Source organism: Pongo pygmaeus, chromosome 11, assembly GCF_028885625.2.
Source record: "Pongo pygmaeus isolate AG05252 chromosome 11, NHGRI_mPonPyg2-v2.0_pri, whole genome shotgun sequence".
In the NCBI taxonomy this organism is placed as follows: domain Eukaryota; kingdom Metazoa; phylum Chordata; class Mammalia; order Primates; family Hominidae; genus Pongo; species Pongo pygmaeus.
In genome coordinates, this window is record NC_072384.2 from 52,901,897 (window position 1) to 52,924,328 (window position 22,432).

General features: G+C 38.8%; 1 protein-coding gene across 1 annotated transcript; it reads right to left on the reverse strand.

Moving 5' to 3' along the window:
• Nucleotides 1-3,379: 3,379 nt before the first annotated feature.
• Nucleotides 3,380-5,700, reverse strand: RPRM (reprimo, TP53 dependent G2 arrest mediator homolog). The gene has a single exon (XM_054478191.2). It carries the CDS (start codon nt 4,601-4,603, stop codon nt 4,274-4,276), a length of 330 nt encoding a protein of 109 aa, XP_054334166.1. The 5' UTR covers nt 4,604-5,700; the 3' UTR covers nt 3,380-4,273.
• Nucleotides 5,701-22,432: the final 16,732 nt, after the last annotated feature.

A 22,432-nucleotide genomic window follows, 5' to 3' on the forward strand; every position in this document is an offset into this window, starting at 1 on the left:
AGAGACCTGGAAATTTAATGTGCTGGTGAGATCATGCGTAATCTATCAGGTTAAAAACTATCATCTACTCTGGCCTGGCTAGGTGTCTGAAATTTTGCTTTGATTATTGTAAATAACTTATTTCCAGTAGAGGAGCACTTGACTTTTGTGAGAAAAACATCTACACAAAAGATCAAGACTGGAAAGATAAAATATATTTTTAAGACACATAATTAAGAGATTTATGAAACATCTTAAGAGAGACAAAATGTTAAACCAATTAATTCAATGGAATCATAGAATTGGAAGTTTCTTTAGAACCCATCTTCCTTGTTTTAGGAATCAGGCCATTCAGCTGCTTAGTGACCAGAACCAAAATTTCTAAAATCTCAGCCCAGTGTGTCTTTCCCTCCCTAATTCAGAGTTAGTATAGGAAGACACAGTAGCAGGATTGACTTGGATCCAGCGAGAAGCCAGGATGGCTTGGAAATCAGAAATCATGGACCATCTACCAGGAACTAGTGTGATCTCAGACTTGACAGGGTAGTGTGACCTCTGCTTTCACTTCCCTAAAGCTGTCCAGCACTCAAGCTCTTGCTACATTTTCAGAGAGAGTGGGGAGATTCGTATCAACAATCTTAAGAAAAAGAACACTTATCAACAATTGGTTAAGCTACTTATACAGAGGCCACCCAATTAAGCTAAGAGGTATCACTAGCTGTCTGCCCAGCCTGAGATCCCACTAATCCACCAGCTGTGTCTCATGAAAACTTCTCCCTGCATTTGCTGTATTTCCAGAAGGGCTTCAGGAAATATCAGATAAGTCCCCCTGGGCCATGTCAGATCAAGCAAGCTTTTAGAGGAATCAGTCTCTCTCTCTCAGGGACTCCCACTAATTATTGACCAAATGGTGGACTTCAGTGTGGCAAGGTAGAACCTGCCTGTTTGATTATTTATGTATCTAAACTTCTGGTCTCTTAAGGCTGACATTGTTTTCTTAGGTGAAACACAGAGAGTGGCTTTCAAAACCTTTTTTTCATAGAGAATGTCTCTGGGAAAGGACTGACACTCCATAAATTCTGAGCAGGATTAAAATGTTTCATTTAAAGCAGTTGTTAGAATGAGGGACAAAGAGAGTCAAAGGCAGAGTGAAAGAGGGAGTGGTGTGGCCCCAGAAAATGGTTGCTCTGTGGCCATCGGGGAATAGAGAGTGTAAAAAGCTTCTTGCACACATTGCCTCATCTATAAAAACCAGAACTACTTGGCATCTCTCTAAGTAACAAATGGATCTAAGGGCTGGAGAGAAGTGTTGGCAGGAAATAGTCTCCAGGGCTATGTGCATTGCAGACTGTGCATTTCCCTGTAGTGCATAGATCATAGATTACAAAGCTGTGTTCACATAGCTTTTGTACCTAAGGACTACATTTTGCAGGTTTTGGTTTGTTTCATGCACAATTTCTGGGGGTGAGAGAATAAATATGGATAGTTGAGATAAAGAGAAATTGCATTTTGCTTTTGAGATGCAGGGAAGAGGAAAGAGGTGTGAAGAAATATTAAGAGGAACAAGTTAGAGAAGATAGAGGTCTTCAACCTTGGCTCCTCTCTCAACTTTCAGGACTTTCAGGACTTCTGTTTTAAATGAAAACCTGTGTTCTATACAATTTAAAATTGACCTGTAGGTTTGACTCCTTCTTCAGCCTCCGCGTGTCTGAAACTCTAAGCATGTGCCCATACACAGCAGAGTACAATGCAAGATTTCTACACTCTAGCTGATTTGTTTTTTTAATCCCAAATCGAATTCTACCAGAGTACTGGATTCACAGGTGAGCTAATAAATCTTCCAGAAGAAGGGACCCTCAGAGGATGTTGCAGCCACAGCCTGAGTTAAATTTTAACTGTCTGGTTTGTCCCAGAGAATCCATTGCTCTGCTTTGTGTCTCCCTTTGAAACATGCAGGCAGCAGATTAACTCGGTGCCACAGAAACTGTCTACAAAATAGAACATTGCCATTTCTTGTCCTGTCGGTTAGCAAAAGTAAATTGCCTTCCAAGACTCCTGCTGACTACCTATTGACTATCTCTTGACCCTGCCCCCTGCCCAGATACCAAAACAACAAACAAGCAAACAAACCCTTACCTGTTTAAAAGACAGGAACAACAAGCAAAACTTCAAAATCCTCTTTTCTTAATCCTGATATCCATTAGAATTCAAAAAACCATCCTAGGTTGTGATTTCTAACAAGGTTTACTTGAGAGTGAAATGGACACTTAATAGTGGATATGACATTAAAGGCACTCAAAACTTTTGATCCCAATCTTTGAGTCATTAACATTGTTTACACCAGTTGTGCTTCTTTCTGAGTAAATGGAACACTTTATTGTTATTTGATTTTAGTTACTCTTATAGCTGCCATTGTGAAGTCTTTGAAATTTTAATTGCTATATAGCATCCTAGTGGATTCTTTATAGTCTTGAAAATATTTAGGATCCTGTACCAGGCATAAAAATAAACTGCTCAAAACCTTTTGTCAAGTTTATGCTCGAAGCTATTGTATCCTTTGGGTTATTTTCACAGGCACGGTTTTCAGGAGTTTCTTTCTAACACTGTTGAATTTCTGAGCCTTAAATGTGTCAACGGCCATCTGTAGCTCTACTCCAAATATCTTTCCCAGTTGGGGTTGTAATACTCATCTCCCACATTCAGGACCTTGGCTAACTCCTCTCAACCCTTTGCCTGGTCTGGGGCAGACTGAATTACAAAGAACAGGCTGAATCTTTCTTTTAACCTGGTCTTTTTGCTAGAAAAAGTAATATCGCAACGACAGTAATGCATCTCATGTTTTAGTAACAATGGTTTACCCCAGGGAGCATTAACGTCACTAACTTCACTGTGTACCTTAGCAGCTACTTTTCCTCGCATTTTGTAATTCCCCTTCCCTCCGCCCCCCGGCCCCACCCGTGGGCAGCATCCCAAAGCCGCCTGGCTGACGTTGGTTAGGGTAGAGACGCCCTCCCTAAAGGCTGTCCAAGCCATCTCTTCCTTTCATTAGCGGTGTAATTCTGTGTTCCCGCCGGAGCCTGCCACGGAAGTGTAATCTTCCCGCGGGGGCCCTCCTGTCGTCTCGCCTACCTGAGAGCTGAGACTAAATGAAATATAAAATATTCACGATAAGAGGAAACAAAGGATGCTGCCTCCAAGACGGCTACTGTGCCTGAGGTTGGGCTCTTTCTCAGTCATTCCAGGGCCTCTCCGTCTGGCCCCACCCTCGCCCCTCCATGGGATCCACAAGTTGAATCGCAGCTCTCCAGGGATAATTGCCCTGGCCGGGAGCCAGACTCCTCACCGCCGCTCGTTCCCCCCTGCTGGGGAGCGCAGAATGACCACCAGGAGGCCAGGAACAAAAGGCTTAAATGTTGCATTTATTAAGGAAATGTTAAATAAGAAAAAAACAAAAAGTCAAAACGGTGTCACGGATGTCAAGAGCACTTTTGTGGCGTAAACCGTGCAGTCACGAGCTACGAGTTCTATTCTGGGTCTTTGTCCCAGGGCCAGCAGGAACGCTAGACACCTCCCAAAAGACCCAGTGGGAAATGCACTAAAAGAAACAACTCACCCCGTTCAAATTCGCAGGCTCCCCCTCCCCCCACCCCTTCTCCCACAATGACAAAACTAACTCCTCAGGCAGGCAAACAGGCCACTGGGGCAGAAAAAGACTTATCAAACATTTGTATTCAAGCAAACAAACACAAAACCTCTTAAAACGGCACGTGACAATCAAAGGTATTTATCGCCTCTCCCCTCCAGGGCAGAGGGGGAGCAGAAGAGTGGGAGCGCACCCGGACACGGATTTGTGAGACCCCATGAGTCTGCTGCGTGGCTTTTAACAGGTCACTCTTCCGGTCACAAGGCGATCAGTGCCGCTGGGTCTTTCCCCTGCCCGCCCTCTCCATCTGCCCCCAGAGCTTGGCCCACCTGCGGGTGGGGAAGGGCCTTCGCCCCGTCGGTCTCCCGGCATTCCAAGTAAGTAGCAGCTTCCAAAGTTCTGCGCCCTGATCGCCCTCTTCTTGCCACTTTCTGCTGAGTCCAGAAGTCTGGGCGCTCTCCTCCGACTGCCAGGAATGAGGACTTTCGGAGGGCGAAGGAGAAACCGGTCGCTTCTTTCCGAAAGGCCGAAGTCGAGAGAAATAATTGACTCCGACAGGTTTGCTTCGCCCAGTCTCTGATAGTGAAGGGCACAGTCGGGCTGGCAAAGTGGGCAGGCGTGGGAGCGGTTGCCGCGGGGGCAGAGGGCGGGTCAGTAGGGCCCCACGACCACCGCCTCCACTTCCTTAGACGGTCTCCGGTCCTTCACGAGGAAGTTGATCATGCCCTCGGACTTGATGAGCAGATTGCAGCCGAGGAAGAAGATGCCGAAGACCACGGTGAGTGAGAGCACGCACATGACCGCGATCTGCACCACGCGCATTATGTACAGGCTGCGCTCGTCCGGGCCTCCCTCCGCGAAGCCGTCGTCGGTCACCACGGACGCCTGTGTGCAGCAGCGCACGGCTCGCTCCAGCGCCTCACTGCTGTTGGCCAGCAACAGGCCCGCCACGTCGGTCTGGTTGCCCAGGGCCGGATTCATCGCAGGAAAGAGCGGGCGCCGCGAGCGGCGCGGGTCCGAAGGGTGGGAAGGCGGTGGCGCTGGAGGAACAGGTGCCGGGCTGAGCGCTCACTCGCAGACTAGCGCGTGCGAGGGCTCCTCGCTCTGCTTTCGAAAGTCCCTGGGCCGTGGGGAGTTTCCCAGGAGCCTCTCCGACGCCCGCAGCAGCTAGGCTCTTCTAAAGCCGTCCGCTCCAGCCCTGGCGGTGCTCGTTCCCGGCGCTCGCTCGAGGGGGGGCTGTTGGAACTTGGCGGGGCTGGACCAGCCCGGCCGTGGGAGGTGCGGGCCGCGGTGGCTGCAGCGGCGGGGCGGCTGCGCTGAGCAAACAGCGGCCCCTTCCGGCCGCACAGCCGCGCTGCGCGCTGCTCTTGGGAGGTGAAGGAAGCAAACCGGCGAACCTGGTCTTGCTTTTTATTGCTTGCTTCTTTTGCAAACTCCAAAAGCCAGGCAGAGGTCACTGTACTCTTCTAGCTTGATGGACGATTAAAGAGGTTTGTCGGGGGAGGGTGCGGTCAGCTGAAAGTTTCAGAGGAACTGGGACACACCAGCTCTGCGTGTCCTTTGCCTGCTGCCCCCCTGACCTCTGGGCGGATGGAAAGTGGCGATGAATCGCAGGTGCCAGATGGTGCCGGCTGAGGCCACCCGCCCACCGCCTGTGTTTGACTCCGTCTCGCCTGCGTTGGATTTCTAGTGGAGTGGAGGTGATCTGAGAATGTTTCTTACAAAGCAATGAATTTGGAAAGACAGAAAGGCATGGAAGAAGGAAGGAAAGAAGAAAGGAAGGAAGGAAAGAAAAAAGGAAGGGAGGGAGAAAGAAGAGCTCTACACCCAACTTCCTTTACAAAAGCGATTGGGAAACAGCAAGGCAGGTTTTATCGTGAGGTTTGAGGCCAAGGAAAGGGGGTTAGAGGAAGGAGGAGTTCTTCTGTGGCCCTTGGGTGGAGGTGGTTGCCGGGAGCAGGGTCACCTCTCTGGTAAAGGAGGTGAACAGAGTGACCACTTGCTTGTAATTTTAATTGCAGATGAGTTTTTGGATGTGCTTCCAGCATTTTGTCCGTTGTCAGTAAATCAGTTGTTTAAGGGAATTATTCATCAACATCCATCACCTAGAACGCTGGCCAAATACTGGGAGCCCTCCCCATTTTCCATAAGCTGATGTATTTCACCCTTAGTCATTTAAATTAAACACAGATGTTTTTATAGGCCTGATTGACGCTTCAGCCATTGTGATTTTGCTGTAGGTTCCAACGAAATTCTATAAACCTGTCAGATTGTTTCTTAACTCTGAAAGAATACTGCATGTTCAGCGCCCCCTTTTCTATTTTCTTTCCCCTCCCTCCTTTTCCCCCATTACTCTCTGCCTTCCTCCCTCTTTCTTTCAGCTGTAACAGCTGGAAACTAGTAACTTGAGCTTTCAATAGACTACATTTACTTTCTATTAAATGTTCTCACCAGAAAGAACTGATAAAAATTTGAGATAATACGTACGCTAATTACTGATTTGATCATTCCACAATGTATATATGTATCAAAATATCACTTTGTACCACATAAATATGTACAATTGTCAATTAAAAATAAAATAAAACTGAAAAATAGTAGCTGTCTTGCCATTTTCAACTCTACTCTTAATTTCATTCTGTTTGCTTGATAAATCCTCTTATTTCTGTTTCTTAAAACATCATTTATTCCATCTTCAGAGTGTTCCTTAAATGTTTTTGCACTGCTTCATGACTATCATAAAGTAGAATGAAATGCCTTCTGGTTGAGTTTTCAATTTTTTGATGTTTATGGTATATCAGCTGCAATAAGTTTGATTTTTTAAAATAGCTATTATTTTGAGGGGGATGTTTAACAGCTGAAAATTCAGGCTTGGGCTTCTACCACAATTTACTGGCTTATTGTTCTAGTTTCCCATAATTAGAACTGAAGAATACCTCACTGTGGACAATTTCTTCTTTGAAAAAATTTATAATAATTGATTAGTAAGAATTTGCTTAAATTTCATCATACAATCAGTCTATCTTAGTTAATGTGGGTAGTCCTTAAGAATAATAAAACGTAATGTATACATGGAAAAAAATTACAACAAATTTAAGGCAATATAAAGTAATCCTGAGATGAATGGTAGAGAAAAGTAATAGAAATTTAGAAAAGTAAAAGGTCAGAGAATAGAGGCCCACCTCCAGGGATCAAGTTGTACAGAATTGTGTGTGCAGTAGAAGTTAGGCATAAGCAAATGGAGCGGGACTAGCCCCTTCTTTATGTGACAAAAACCAAGAGTTAATTTATAGTACATTTGTAAGGTCCAATATGGAAGGATGCTAAAAATGTTAGTTGAATCATTATCTGAATTTGAGTATATTTATTGCTGGGAACAGTATTACTGTTTTAGTCAGGTCAGTGTTAAAATGATCAAACCTTGGAGTCCAGGAGAGGTTTTATATTTAATTAAATCTTTGGGTGGGATCTTTTCTCTCAGGTTTAAGGACTAATCAGTCACAAAATTGTTGACAAGGTAATAGGTATTTCCCCCATCAGCTAGTTCAGTTCTCTGGTTTTGTTCAAGACAATCTTGGGATTGTTTCCCTTATTTTCCCTCCACTCTGATTTGGTTTAATAAAATTACTTAGAACATATAGATGGAAATTAATTATAAACTTAGTCATACAAAAATTATATTTATTATTCATTCGTTAATTGACTTAAGGGGATCTGTGTTGCTAGAGAAACCTTTATTTATGTTTTACAGAATCCTTTTTATTTATCTTTTCCTTTTGTATTTTCAGTGAACAGTTTCCTCTCAGTTTTTCTCCTTTTATTCACCTGTTTCTTAGGAGAATCTTACAAGTGTGAAAAAAGAAATCTTTAAGAAATGTTGACATTGAAAAACTTAATTTCCAGAAAAATGGATGAACATATGGTATGCAGGGAGCATACTGGTAATTCACTTTAAAGCAAAGGTTTTTGATACTGAGAAAGACTAACTGCTGTATTTATTTAACTAGTGTCCTCTTCCACTTCATTGGAAATAGGTAGGTGTGATATTATGAGAGTTAAACGCTCAGTATTTTATAACATACATGTTACACAAGGACACAAACACTGCCTACTCTTTCTGGAAAATATATCCTTGGCCTATAATGCATTCTGTAAAGGTATTCCAGGCTGATACGGATGGTTGCTGTAATTTATAGTTTGACTAGCCTTGAAGTAGGACCAGACACTCAATGCCAAAAGATTTTTTTGATTTTCTCTTTTTGTACGTTATGAAAATATTAAGCAGATATTTTAAAAAAGGAAATATCAAACATTGAAAGGATATTTATTGCTTTGGGGCAAGCTTTTTAAAAAATAAATTACATTATATTACACAATGTAAGTAGGAATAAGGGTAAGAACTCATATTCAGAAGCCATTCATAATAGCAGATTCCATAGCCAAAACATAAGAAAAAAGCCAGAAATAAGCAAAATAGGTTATTGAACCACCAAAATAAATGTCATAAAAGCTAAATACCTAAGCTCATATATTTCCCCTTAGATTATCCCTCCCCAAATTCTTTCTCAGAACCTACAACTTTCATTTTTCACAGTTTTAACTCCCTTTGTCTGTTTTTCTTAATGACAGGATATCAGTATCAACATGTGTTCTGAAGAGGAGGAAATGGCTAGGGGGTAGGTGCTTTTACAACCACAAAGAGTAACACCAGAAGGAAAAAACAAAATGTTAAACAGCATACACAGATTTTCTAAGAGTATTAAGTAATAGTTTGGAGACATTTAATATAGAGACAAGCAGTCTAAATGGCAAGTAGACTACATAAAGGCATGGCTTTCAATCCTGTTGTCTTTACTTACAACTATGTAATCTTGGGCAAGTTTTTTGTTTTTGTTTTTGTTTTTTGAGATGGAGTCTCGCTCTGTTGCCCAGGCTGGAGTGCAGTGGCACGATCTGGGCTCATTGCAACCTCCGCCTCCCAGGTTCAAGCGATTCTCCTGCCTCAGCCTCCTAAGGAGCTGGGCTTACAGACATGCACCACCACACCTGACTAATTTTTTTGTATTTTTAGTAGAGACAGGGTTTTGCCATGTTGGCCAGGTTTGTCTCAAAACCCTAACCTCAGGTGATCAGCCTGCCTTGGCCTCCCAAAGTGCTAGGATAACAGGTGTAGCCAACGCACCCAGCCTTTTTTTTTTTTTTTTTTTTTTTTTTTAAAAAAAAACCTCTGTGTACCTCATTTACTTATCTGTTAAATGGGGATAATACTTCACAGAATTTTGAAAGGATTGATCTATTCTATGGAAACAACGGGAAAACAGTACCTAGCACATAGCAAGATCTCAAATACAGATATATTGCAATAGTTCCTGAGGTGGACATCAATATGCATGTCATTAAATGAAAAAAGCCATTAAATTTTATTCAATAGTTTTCTTCTAAGAAGGCTGGAAAGTGAGTGAAACATTTTAGAAAGATTTCCATATAAAATGGTTGACCTTGGTGAGTAAAAAATGCTAAGGATATGGAGAAATTAGAACCCTCGTGCATTGCTGGTGGGCATGTAAAATGGTACAGCCATGGTGAAAAACATTATGGTGGTTCCTCAAAAAATTAGACATAAAATTACCACATAATCCAGCAATTCCACTTTTAGGTATATACCCCTCAACATTGAAATCATGTACTTAAACAGGTATATGTATACTACTGTTCATAACAGCATTGTTCACAATGGCCAAAATGTGGAAGCAACCCAAATGTCCATCAACAAATGAAGTGATAAACAAAATGTGGTATTTACATAAATGGAATATTATTCCGTCTTAAAAAGGGATAAAATTCTTCTTTTTTTTTTTTTTTTTGATACGGAGTTTTATTCTTGTTGCCCAGGCTGGAGTGCAATGGCGCAATCTCAGCTCACCGCAACCTCTGCCTCCAGGGTTCAAGCAATTCTCCTGCCTCCGCTTCCTGAGTAGCTGGGATTACAGGTATAAGGCACCATGCCCAGCTAATTTTGTATTTTTAGTAGAGACGGGGTTTATCCATGTTGATCAGGCTGGTCCTGAACTCCCGACCTCAGGTGATCCACCCGCCTTGGCTTCCCAAAGAGCTGGGATTATAGGCGTGAGCCACCACGCCCGGCCTTGAAATTCTTACAGATGTTACAACATGTATGAACCTTGAAGACATTATGCTAAATGAAATAAGCCAGATAAAAAAGAATAATATGGTATGATTTCACTTTTAAATGAGGTACGCAGACTAGCCAAATTCAGAAAGCAGCATGATAGTTACCAGGGGATGGGGAGAGGAGTAACAATAGTTATGGGTACAGAGTTTGAGTTTGGAATGATGAAGAATTTCTGGAAATGGATAGGGTGATGGTTGTACAAAAATATGAATCTACTCAGTGCCTCTGAATTGTACATGTAAAAATTGTTCAAATAGTAAGTTTTATGTTTTATGTACTTTACCACAATAAAATATTCTAAATATTTTAAATTAGATTTGAGATAAATATTTACATTTTTGAAAATACAAAACACTTAGAAAATAATCCCCCCAAATGTATTACTCTCATAGCTCAGAGATACTCACCCTAGTAATGTAGACTATTTTTTTCCTTTTTACTGTACTTATTTGAACATAGCCATGACTATATAGTAAATACAATTTTATACCTTGCTTTTCCTTCTTAATACTACATTTGCCCATGGCATTAAAAACTTATATGCACATTTTAGTGAGTATAGTATTCCATTATGTGAACATACTATAATTTATTAAACCATAACTGAGCAGTTATATTGATCTCAAATACTGTTATTGAATTAATTATGCACAAATAACATTTTTACTTATAATGTTTCCTATATTTAAATTACACTTTTAGGATGAATTTACAAAATTGAAATTTTTAGTAAAAACTATTATTTTTACAAAAAGCAAAAAGCAACCAAATTGTTTGCCAAAAAAGTTGTTACCAATTTTTACTCCTATTTGTAAAGCATGCAAATGCCCATTTTATCATAATCTTTAGAGCATTAGTTCTCAACTTTGGCTACATGTTAAAATCACCTAAAGATGCTTTAAAATTTTTTATACCCAAACCAAACCCACAATGATTAAATCAGAATTTCTGGAGGTAGGGCCCAAATGTCAGCATTTCTTAAAATCTTCCAAATGATTCAATAGTCTAGCCTGATTGAAAACCATTGTTTAATGTTTTCCAAGCTTGCCTTAAGATCAACTAGGATGGGGATGGGGGTAACTGGTTTCTGCCTCCTATTGCCAGTCAATTGAATTAGAGTTCCCCAAACTTGCTTCCTGGGTCTATCTACTGAGATTTTGCTTTGGTCAGTTTGAGGGGATTCCTATAAATTTGTGTTTTTACTGCATAACCCTAGAAAGACTGTTCTTGAGCACCAAGAATTATGATTTTTAAAATTATAGTTGCAAGTTTGTCAGGGAAAAGGTGGTACCTTGTTTGAAGTTGCATATTATTATTGTAGTGGACAAATTTTCTAAAACTTTCTTATAGGAGTGTATATCCTGCTTTGTAAACTTTATGTTCAGGTTCTTTGTCTTTCTCAATTGATATTTTATAATTCGTATTGATTTATAATGTCTTCTTTTATCACATATATTAACCCTTTTGTATGACATATTTGTAAATTGATTTCCAGCTCATTTGACTTTTAAATTAGGCTGTATTCTTCTTGGATATATGGAATATTCTTACATATGTAGATAATTTTCATCTGTGATTTCTTTCACTGCTTTTAAACTTAGAAAGTTCACTCTCATCCAGAATTTAATTATTATTTACACATTTCCTTTTTATTAAAAAACATTTTTGATATTTGCATTTGCTTTACATTTAACACAATGGAATATCTGGAAGGTATTTATGTGTAAGATAGGTTTGCCGCCACACAAACAGTCCATCAATAGGTAAATAATAATGCTGACACAATTTTTGAATTCAGAACTTAAATGAAGGATTTCAGGTATCTTTTTCTTTACAATGGAAAATATATTACTGGGCCAGCCACAGTGACTGACTCCTCTAATCCCAGCACTTTGGGAGGCAAAGGCAGGAGGATTGCTTGAGCCCAGGAGTCCCAGACCAGCAGCATAGTGAGACCCCATCTCTATAAAAAAATAAAAAAGCTTTAGCTGGGCATGGTGGTGCATGCCTGTAGTCCCAGCTACTTGGGAGGCTGAGGTATGAGGATTGCTTGAGCCCAGGAGGTTGAGGCTGCAGTGAGCTGTGATCGTGCCACTGCACTCTAGCCTGGGCGACAGAGCAAGACCCTGTCTTAAACAAAAAAGAAAATAAATCACCCTTCCTTTTGTTTTTTTGTGTTTTTTTTTTCTCTAAGAGTCTTTCTCTGTCACCCAGAGCTGGAGTGCAATGACACGATCTCGACTTACTGCAACCTCCACTTCCCGGGTTCCAGCAATTCTCCTGCCTCAGCCTCCCGAGTAGCTGGGATTACAGGCATGTGCCACCACGCCTGGCTAATTTTTGTATTTTTAGTAAAGATGGGGTTTCACCATGTTGGCCAAGCTGGTCTCAAACTCCTGACCTTGTGATCCACCTGCCTCGGCCTCCCAAAGTGCTGGATTACAGCCGTGAGCCACTGTGCCCAGCCTCACCTTCCTTTTAATGAAATTTGTAAACTTTAAGCTTCTAAAATGTAGAGACTGTATCTGTCTATTTTATCTTTTGATTTTAGTATTTATATTCTTATGGCACTCAAAATTATTACGTAATAAGTGTAGATCAGAGGAAAAATAACCGAGGTTGTGGGGACAGCAGTAAAAATTAAACCTCTTCATCTTTTATTTAAATACATTCCCTCGGTCTCTTACCTGTGACATCTGATGACAGTGGACTTCTTTCTGTGGGAGGAGAGTGAAGACTGAACTTGTGTTACCCAGTTGGCTGCACTGAGTCAGGGCTTTCTTTACATGCCAGGCATGTGAAATAACGTTGTGAGTAGTAGCCACAGTGCTCTCTCATCTGTTAATATCTCTTAAATGTCGTTGAAATAAAGGGCCAAATGAAGCATGTAATAACTCACCCCAAGCTTGATTTAAAAATTCTGACCACTGAGCATGCAGAGTTTTCCGAATGATACATCATAGACCTATAGCATCCAATTTTTAGATGTGCAGCATAGACAATTTTTGCCTCCACAGAATTTTTGTCATTATTTCACTCTGAGTTTCGGTGTACTCTTTAAAGTCTGCATGATTTAGACTTTGGAGTGAAAAAGCCACTGAACTGCTTATAATCTTCCGTGTCACTGATGTATCCCTTCCCATCCTAAGAAACAAGAGTTGCACCAGCTTCAATATGGGGAAAAGCAGGTGGCTGCAAGGAGGCACAAAAGTTGCAATTTCTCCAGTTTATCAGGTTCAGCTCGATTAATCAGAGGCGGGATTATATCTATTTCCACAGGACAAGTGTGTGTTATTTTACTCCAATATTTATTTTAAAAACGTGAAGGAGACATCATCCCAGAAGCAGAGGAGGAAAACGAAATCTCTACAATAGCATATTCAATTTAGACTTGTATATTTGTACTCATGAAGATTTACAACTTCTGCAAGAGAGAAACAATGAAGGTCACCTATTTTCAGATAACAAGCAGGGGTAGCAGCATTTCTGTGTGTATACACCGATCATAGTGGCAACAATAGTCCAACATTTACTGTATGCACACCTGTGATTCTGCAGTTGACAAATATTAAAAGTCAATGTGATGGATGTCATCGGGCAAGTCGCCTACCAACATCACTCTGCTTAATTTCCTTATCTGCCAACCATTTCTCTTTTGCCTCCAATATTTTTATGGCAATTAATTAGTGTATTTATCCAGGAAACATTTACAGAGCATCTTTATGTGTATAACATTCTCTAGGGGTATAGATCTAAGGGTAGATCTAAGGGACACAGTCTCTGCCTTCCAGAAATTAGGGAAGCAGACCAGCAAAAAAGCAATTATTGTAGCCTGTGATAAATTCTATGGGAAATATATGAAGAGCATGTAATCCAGACTGGGGCACTGGGAGAGTGGTAATGACGACATGGTACATGAGCTGAGTCATGAAGGGTAAATAGGAGAGCAGCTAGCCAGGCGAAGCATGCCAAATGCACCAAGGCATGAGAGAACATGCATTTTACTTTTGTGCATGCAAGTAGTTCTGTATTTTTGGAGTATTGACTATTACAAGTTTGGGAACAATCAAGGAATTTGAAGGGTCCAGATCATGAGGGCTTTGTGTTTTTGCATCTTAAAGAATTTGGATTTCCACTTGAAAGCCATGGGGAGACATTGAAGGGTTTTAAGCAGCAGTCTAAAAAAAGTCAGATTTGCATTTTAAAAAGAACCTCTGCAGGCAGTCCAAAGGAATATTAAGGTAAATGAAACTTCTGGGAACAGTATAAAGTCTTGTACATTACATGTTAAATAAATCATACCAGAGGTGCCTGGTAGCCAAAGGAAGGAGGTAGCTTCTCATTTCTAGAAACTCATTTTGTAATTCACTGACAACAGCATCCAGAACATGAATATCCTTGTTTTAGTTTCAGTTTCTTCAGTTGTGCTGGACACCTTAAAAGAGGACGTTGTCACCATGGCAAACCTGACTGAAATGCCCAGAGAAGGCATTTCCACCTGGGGAGCCTCAGTTCTTTCTCTGTGAAGAGGGCTCTTCTTGTTGTAGTCTGTCTCTGCATTCAGCATGTCACATTCACACACACTGAGCAGTGACACTCAGTCCTTGCTAGGGTGTTCTTTTAGACACTATTTTTTTTCTCAGCCACCTAGAGCTATAGTATACTGCTCCAAATGAAGGTTTTGTGATGCTTAACAAACAATTATTTTTAAGGCTGCTGAGTTACCCAGTTTAACCTTAATAGTCATCAACCACCTCTATGTCCTACCCAGATAATGATGTTTTTGGTGGGTCTTGAATCCAGCTGATGGTCTGACTGCATTCCACAACATCATTGCTGGAGAGCCTGCCTTGAATTTAATCTCTATGGAGCTGGTGTAGTGACATTGTTGTGTCCAAATTCTGTAAGATGCATCTGTGATACATCCAGAGCTATTTCCAGTATTAAAAGACTCAGACAATTGAAAACTCTAAGAAAAAAATAATGGAGACTGCTATGGTTTGACTGCGTCCCCTCCAAAATTCAGGTGCTGCTAATGTAATAAAATTAAGAGGTGAGGCCTTTAAAAGGTGATTAGGCCATAAGTGCTCCTCCCTCATTAGTGGGATTAGGTGCCTCTGTAAAGGAACGGGACGAAGGGAGTTTGTCCTCTCTTGCCATTCTGCCTTCTGCTGTGTGAGGACATAGCAAGCATATTGATCTTGGACTTCCTGGCCTCCAGAACTGTGATAAATAAATTTCATTAATTTAAGTGAAACAACTGAGAGGCAGAAAGTCAAATACTGCATGTTCTCACTTATAAGTGGGAACTAAATAGTGTGTACACATGAACATAGGGAGTGGAATAATAGACATCGGAGGCCAGAAGGATGGGAGAGTTGCGGGGGCTGAGGGGTGAGAAATTAATTACCTATTAAATAAAATGTACACTATTTAGGTGATGGCTACACTAAAAGCCCAGACTTCACAACTACACAACATATCCATGTAATAAAACTGCACACATACTTCCTAAATCTAGAACAACAATAATACAAATAAAATAAAAGGCACATGTAAGTATGCTTTCTTTTTTAAAAAATAAATTTTTGTTCTTTATATATTACCCAGTTTGTGGTATTTCATTATAGTAGCACAAAAGAGACTAAGAGCCTCATTCTACCTTTTCAATAATTGACTCTTAAATGTTAAACATCTCTTGATGCTCCCTGTAGTACAAAGATTGTTTGGATGGCACTCAGACATTTAAAGAAAAAGAAGACAGTTGGTGGGGCATGTTTATTGTTCCTAACGCAAGGTTATATTTCACCGTTGCAGTATATCCAAGGTTATATTTCATTGTTGTAGTCAGTAATTACTAAATACAAGTGGAATTACTAATCCCCAACCTATGTTTTGATTAATACAAGATAGGGCAAAATCAAGGCAACCCACCATTTTGGAGAAGGACTTTAAATTAAGGGCATAATAGGTAAGATCAGGTGTATACGAATGGTTCCTAGGAAACGTTGGTTCTCAAACCAGATATTTAAGAGTAAATAAACTGGGTTTATAATAGCATATCAAAACTGTTGCAAAGTAAAATTTCTTAGCATGCATGCTTAGATTATGTCACTCAAAAGAGGAAGCTTCACTGAGGTGGGAGGGATTATTAGAGCCCAGGAGTTTGAAGCTACAGTGAGATATAATCACACCCCTGCACTCCAGCCTGGGCAAAGCAAGGCCCTGTTACACACACACACACACACACACACACAATACAAAACAGGGACAGCTTCAGCAACGCAACATTCAATGATGCTGATCCAAAGCAAGTAAGCTTGCCAATGTGTTTCCTATTCTGTCCAGAAGACGAAGTGTCCTGGCGTGTGGAATTCATTTGTTCAGTTCTTGTGACAGGAATATCTCTGTTAAGATGGCTGCCTTTGGATAATATTCTAATGGTATTAAGTTATCTGTGTTTTCCATTAACTTACTGGAAAATTTTTTAAAAAGTTTAATGTTTTGGATTATTCATAGATAAAATAAATATAGACAATATTTTTTAAAAAATGATTGGTATTTTTGCCTGTTTAAGAAATTTTTAGTCATTTGCATGGATAAAAGAGAAATATTTTATTTATTTATTATTTATGTATTTATTTTGAGACAGAGTCTTGCTCTGTCACCCAGGCTAGAGTGCAGTGGCACAATCTTGGCTCAATGCAACCTCTGCCTCCCAGGCTAAGTGATTCTCATGTCTCAGCCTCCTAAGTAGCTGGGACTACAGGCATGCACTGCCACTCCTGGCTAATTTTTGTATTTTTAATAGACGGGTTTCACTATGTTATACATTTTACAAATGTTGCCTCAACCTCAACCTTCAAGGACAATACCAAAATAAACCACAAATCAGCTTCACTTATGAGTAAATACAAAATTGGCTGAACGCAGTGGCTCACACCTGTAATCCCAGCACTTTGGGAGGCCCAGGCAGTCAGATCACCTGAGGTCAGAAGTTCAAGACCAGCCTGGCCAATATGGGGAAACCTCATCTCTATTAAAAATACAAAAATTAGCCAGGTGTGGTAGTGGGTGCCTGTAATCCCAGCTACTTGGGAGGCTGAGGCAGGAGAATCACTCGAACTCAGGACCCAGAGGTTGCAATGAGCCGAGATTGTGCCACTGCACTCCAGCCTGGGTGACAGAGCCAGACTCTGTCTCAAAAAAAAAAAAAAATTATAAAGGACTATCTATTAAATCAACCCAACAGTATCAATATAATTTTATACCACAACTATGATTTATTTTAGGGATAAGTGGATGACAATACTATAAATCTATTAATATGGGACATACTAATTTGATGTAATATGTGAACATAATTTATCTAATTAGGAGATTAAAAGAAAAAGCAAAATCATTCAAACACAACAATAATTATTCTTTAACTCAGCAATAACAGATTATAGCCTGTTAGAAATAAATCACTTCACAATAGAATAAAAATTTAACAGATATACAATAAATATAATAAAAAATGTGAAGCTTCACAAAGGAAAAGTTTGAAATTTTACTAAGAAACATAAAAGAACATTTGAGCTAATAACATACCACATTCCTGGATAAAATACTTAATAGTAAAGACATTAATTAGATTTATAACTACAATGTGATTTCATTCAAAATCCTAAAGGGCTTTGATACTTAGGAAAATAACTGAAATCATTTAGAAAGGGAGATAGTGAGCACAGACCTTCCCTGTGAGAACAAGAACAGTATGGTATTAATGAAGGAAGAGCCATGCCAGAAGATCATATTCGAAAACTCAGAAACACACCCAACCATATTATCTTTATTTATTTATTTATTTTTTCTTCAGACGGAGTCTCGCTCTATTGCCCAGGCTAGAGTGCAGTGGTGTGATCTTGGCTCACTGCAACCTCCACCTCCCAGGTTCAAGTGATTCTCTTGCCTCAACCTCCCTGGTTGCCGGGATTACAGGTGCCCGCCACCGTGCCCAGCTAATTTTTGTATTTTCAGTAGAGACAGGGTTTCACCATTGGCCAGGCTGGACTCGAACTCCTGCCTCAAGTGATCTGCCTGCCTTGGCCTCCCAAAGAGCTGGGATTGCAGGTGTGTGCTACCATGCCTGGCCGTATTATCTTTATTTCTATATGAAGCATTTTAAATCAAAGGAAGCATTTTGTTAAATAGAGAGCCAAGGAAACTGATTCTTTATAAAATACTAAAATTCCAATTCCATTTAAAAAATTAAATGTAAAAGTGACTAAAATGGCAAACTACACATTAAGGAGGAAACATTAGCAAAATACTAGGAGTTCAGAGGATTCTGGCAGAATGATGGTAGGGGGTGGCAGAATAGTTCATGAGTCTTCTCAAATCCAACCATTCAAACACATAGGGAAATCAGGATATGAAAGTCTAACCTGAAGACAGCATTTACAACAAATGGAGGCGACAAGACATCCTCATTAACCCTAAAGTATGAGTGAGTAAGGACAAACCACCAACAGCTACAAGACCAGTGTAGTATCAGCATCTGCAAAGGAGGAAGCAGAAGACAGCCACAGTGTATCTGACAGACATGAGTACACCTGATTAACTAAAAAGTACTAATCCAAAAGTTTAGCAAACCTATTGAAGAACATTAGCTACAATTTTAGAGTTGTTGCTTTGCACAATTCAATAACAGGTGAGTGCAAGTGGTCTACATAAAAGACTAAAGAAGCTAGCAAGAGAGGCTGAGACATAAACTCTCAGCGTTAACCAGTCACATCTCCTTTCAAAGTCCCACACTGCTGGGAATAGAAAACAATTTGAGCATAACAAAAACAACAGAGAAAAAATGAAATAATGTTCACATGAAAGTGCAGATAGGAACAGAGCTAGAAAAACTAAAAAATAAGTGGCAATAATCTTGACTCAATTGATATTTATGGAATGCTACCCTCAGCAATTGCAGAATATACATTTTCAGCATGTGTGATACATTCACCAATATAATACATGTGTTGGGTCCCAAAATTAGTTTTACTAATTCCAAAAGTATTGAAATAGAGTATATTGTCTGATCATGACATAGTTAAATTAGTATTCATTTACAATAAAACATCTAGGAAAACCTCAAATACTTAGAAATTTAACAAACAATTTCTAAATTATTCATGGGTCAAAGGGAAAAAAAGAAAATTAAATGCTCAAATTGAATGATAATGTGAAAACAATATATTAAAATGTGTGGAAAACAATATATTAAAATGTGTGGGGCATAGCAAAAGTGGTGTTTAGGAAAACACTTAAAGCTTTAAATGTTACAAAAGAAGGACCTAAAATGAAGAGCTAAGGTACCACCAGAAGAAGCTAAGAAAAAAAACAGCAAAGTAAATAGAAGATGGAAATAATAAAGCTGAGAGTAGAAAGTAATGAAATAGAAAGCAGGCAAACAACAGAAAAAATTAATGCATAAACCTGATTCTTTGAAGATATCAACAAAATTGATAAGCACCAAGCAAATATGATCACTGTTTCACAGAGAGAGAGAAAAGGAGGGAGAAAGAAAAAAATGCTAATATTAGAAATGAAAGGTCTTACAAATATTAATGAAAAAATAATAGAATGTTGTCAACAACCTTTATTTAAAAAATTCTACAACTTAAATGAAATGGATAAATTTATTGACAAATGTAACAAAAAAACACAATACGAAAATAAAAATTTATTTAAAATAATTTCGTTCTAAATCAAAAAGGCTTCTTACTCAGAAATTTTCACATGATTTCACTGGTTAATTCTGTCACAATTTGAAGAGGAAATAAGACCAATCTTACACAGCATTTTTCAGAAAAATAGAATAATAATAAAGAGGGAACATTCTCCAACTCATTATATAAGGCCAGCATAATCTTAATAGAAAACCTGACAAAGATACTACAAAAATAAAATCATTATAGATGAATATTCTTGTGAATATAGATATTAAAATCCTTAATAAAATATTAGCTAATCGAAGCCAACAATGTATGAAAAGGAAAATATATTGGACCAAGTAGGGTTTATCCCAGTAATTCAAGCTTGGATTTCACATCAAGAAAAAAAAAATCATAGTAGTTTGTTGTATTAGTTCATTTTTGCGTAACTATAGAGGAATACCTGAGACTAGGAAATTTATTTAAAAATGAGGTATAATTGGCTTACAGTTCTATGGGCTATACAAGCATGACTCCACCATCTCCTTTTTATAAGGTCAGAGGATGGGGGCTCATATAAAAACAACAAATACATTTTTGTATAATAGCAACAAATAACACTTAGGAATAATTTTAGCAAAAAAAATGAACAAGACCTCTTCACTTACAACTACTGAACATCACTGAGAAAAATTTAAAAGGCCTATGTAACTAAAAAGATATACCATATTTACACATTTCCTTTCTTAGTATTGTTAAAATTATAATTTTTCCCAATTGTGTGTATGTATTTTTCCTAACACAATTCCAATCCAAATTTTCCACAGACTTTAAAGAAGTATAAATTTATCAGATGACTCAAAAATGTATGTAGACATCAAAATGACCTAGAATGCTGAGGGCAATTTAGAGAGAAAATTAATTTGGTGGTCGTGCACTATTTTAAATGTGGTTTGGCAACAAAAGGATAGACATAAAGGTCAATATAATAGAATAGAGGGTCTATAAATAAACTTATACATATATGACCAATTGATTTTCAATAAGTACCCCAAAACAATCCAATGGGGAAAGGAACATTTCTTTTAAATGTTGCTAGGATAACTAGATAAATACATGAGGAAAAGTGAACATTTACCCTTACCTCATACTGTGCTAAAAAACTAACAAGAAATGGATTATTAATACAAATGTAAAAAAGTAAAATTATAATATTTCAACAAAGAAACAGAAGAGAAACCTTTGTGACCTTAATGTAGGCAAAGGTTTCTATGAAAGGAAAGTATAAATAATTCAAGAAAAAATGGTAACTTAGATTTCATCAAAATTTAACAACTTTGCACTTTGAAAGAAAACTTTAGCAAAACAAAAGAAGTAAGCCACATAGTAGGAGAAAATATACATATCCAGAATATATATAATACTTTTATGAGTCTATAAGAGACCAGAGACCTAATAAAAATGAACAAACTATTTGAATAGATACTTCTTAAGAAAGATGTACAAATGACAAGTAAGTACAATGGAGAAGATTCACAATATCTCAGTTGGGAAAATGCATTTAAAATCAGAATGAGATAATACTACACAGACTAGTTAATCTTGCTTACTGAAAATAGACACAATTTTACTTCTTTTTCTTGATTATTTTGCCTTTCTTTTTTTTTTCCCTTTTATTACAATGACTAAAACTAAAAAGAATACACTAAGTGTTAGTGAAGATGTAGAACAACTAGAATTCTCATACATCACTGGTAGGACTCTACAATGGTACAATCCTTTAGAAATCTGTTTGGCAGTTTCTTAAAATGTTAGACATTCACCTACTATAAGCACACCCCAGCCTGGGCAACAGAACGAGACTCTGTCTCAAAACAAATGAACAAACAACAACAACAAAAACAAATAACAACAACAACAAAATAAAAAGACTAATTCATTTCACTCCTTGGCATTTACCCAAGAGAATAAAAACATTTGTCCACAGAAAATTGTATCCAAGAATACCAGTACAATAGTAGTAGCTTACATCACAGGAGCCTAGATCTGGAAACAACCATAACTGCAATAAAGACATAAATGTATAAACACATTTTGTTTCATGAATTCAAAAAAAGTACTCAAAAAAACAAAACAAGCAAACGAAAACCAAAGGAACCTACTGATGCAAACAACATATTGGATGAATCTCAAAGTGCTGATTGAAAAAATTCATACAGAAAAGAGAACATACTATTTTGTTTTGTAGATATAAAATTCCAGAGAATGCAAACTACTAATCTATCATATCAAAACACAGAACAATGGTTTCTGGAACAGTGGGGAGGGAATCATGGAATGCAAACGGGACCATGACACTTTCGTTTTGTGTCTTGTTTGTGATGGCTGTTTTCTGTGTAATACACACTGGTGAACACTCACTTGAGAGGAGTAATGACCTTCCATTGAGGGAAAAGTTAGCCTGAGGTAACCTTACAGGACAGGAGCCAGGAGAGTAAATATCCAGACCTCGCTCTTCTTGGGCTTGTTAGTGTCTTGGCAGGCAGAGTTCCTACTGGCTGAACTGACAGGAAACCAAAGGTTATAGCCCTGTTGATGGGGTCCAAACAAATCAGTCTCTAGCAGCAGCATGAAGAGTGGGGAAGGACAGAGCGGAACCAAAGAAGGAAGAGATGCAGCATTGATCATTTGCCAATGTTCAGACTATATTTTAGGGTTTGATTTTCTCCAAGCCTCATTAATAAACATTATTGCAATACATTCTTCATAGCATTGTTCCAGTTTCTTTAGCTCAACAAGTTCACATAAACCATGGTTTATCCTAATAGAATGGTTTCTGGACCTTTTCTTTTTAAGGAATCCCTAATGGCAGAGGGAGATGAATACTTAACTCTTAGGAATTCTGGGAGCATGGCTTGAAATTTACTG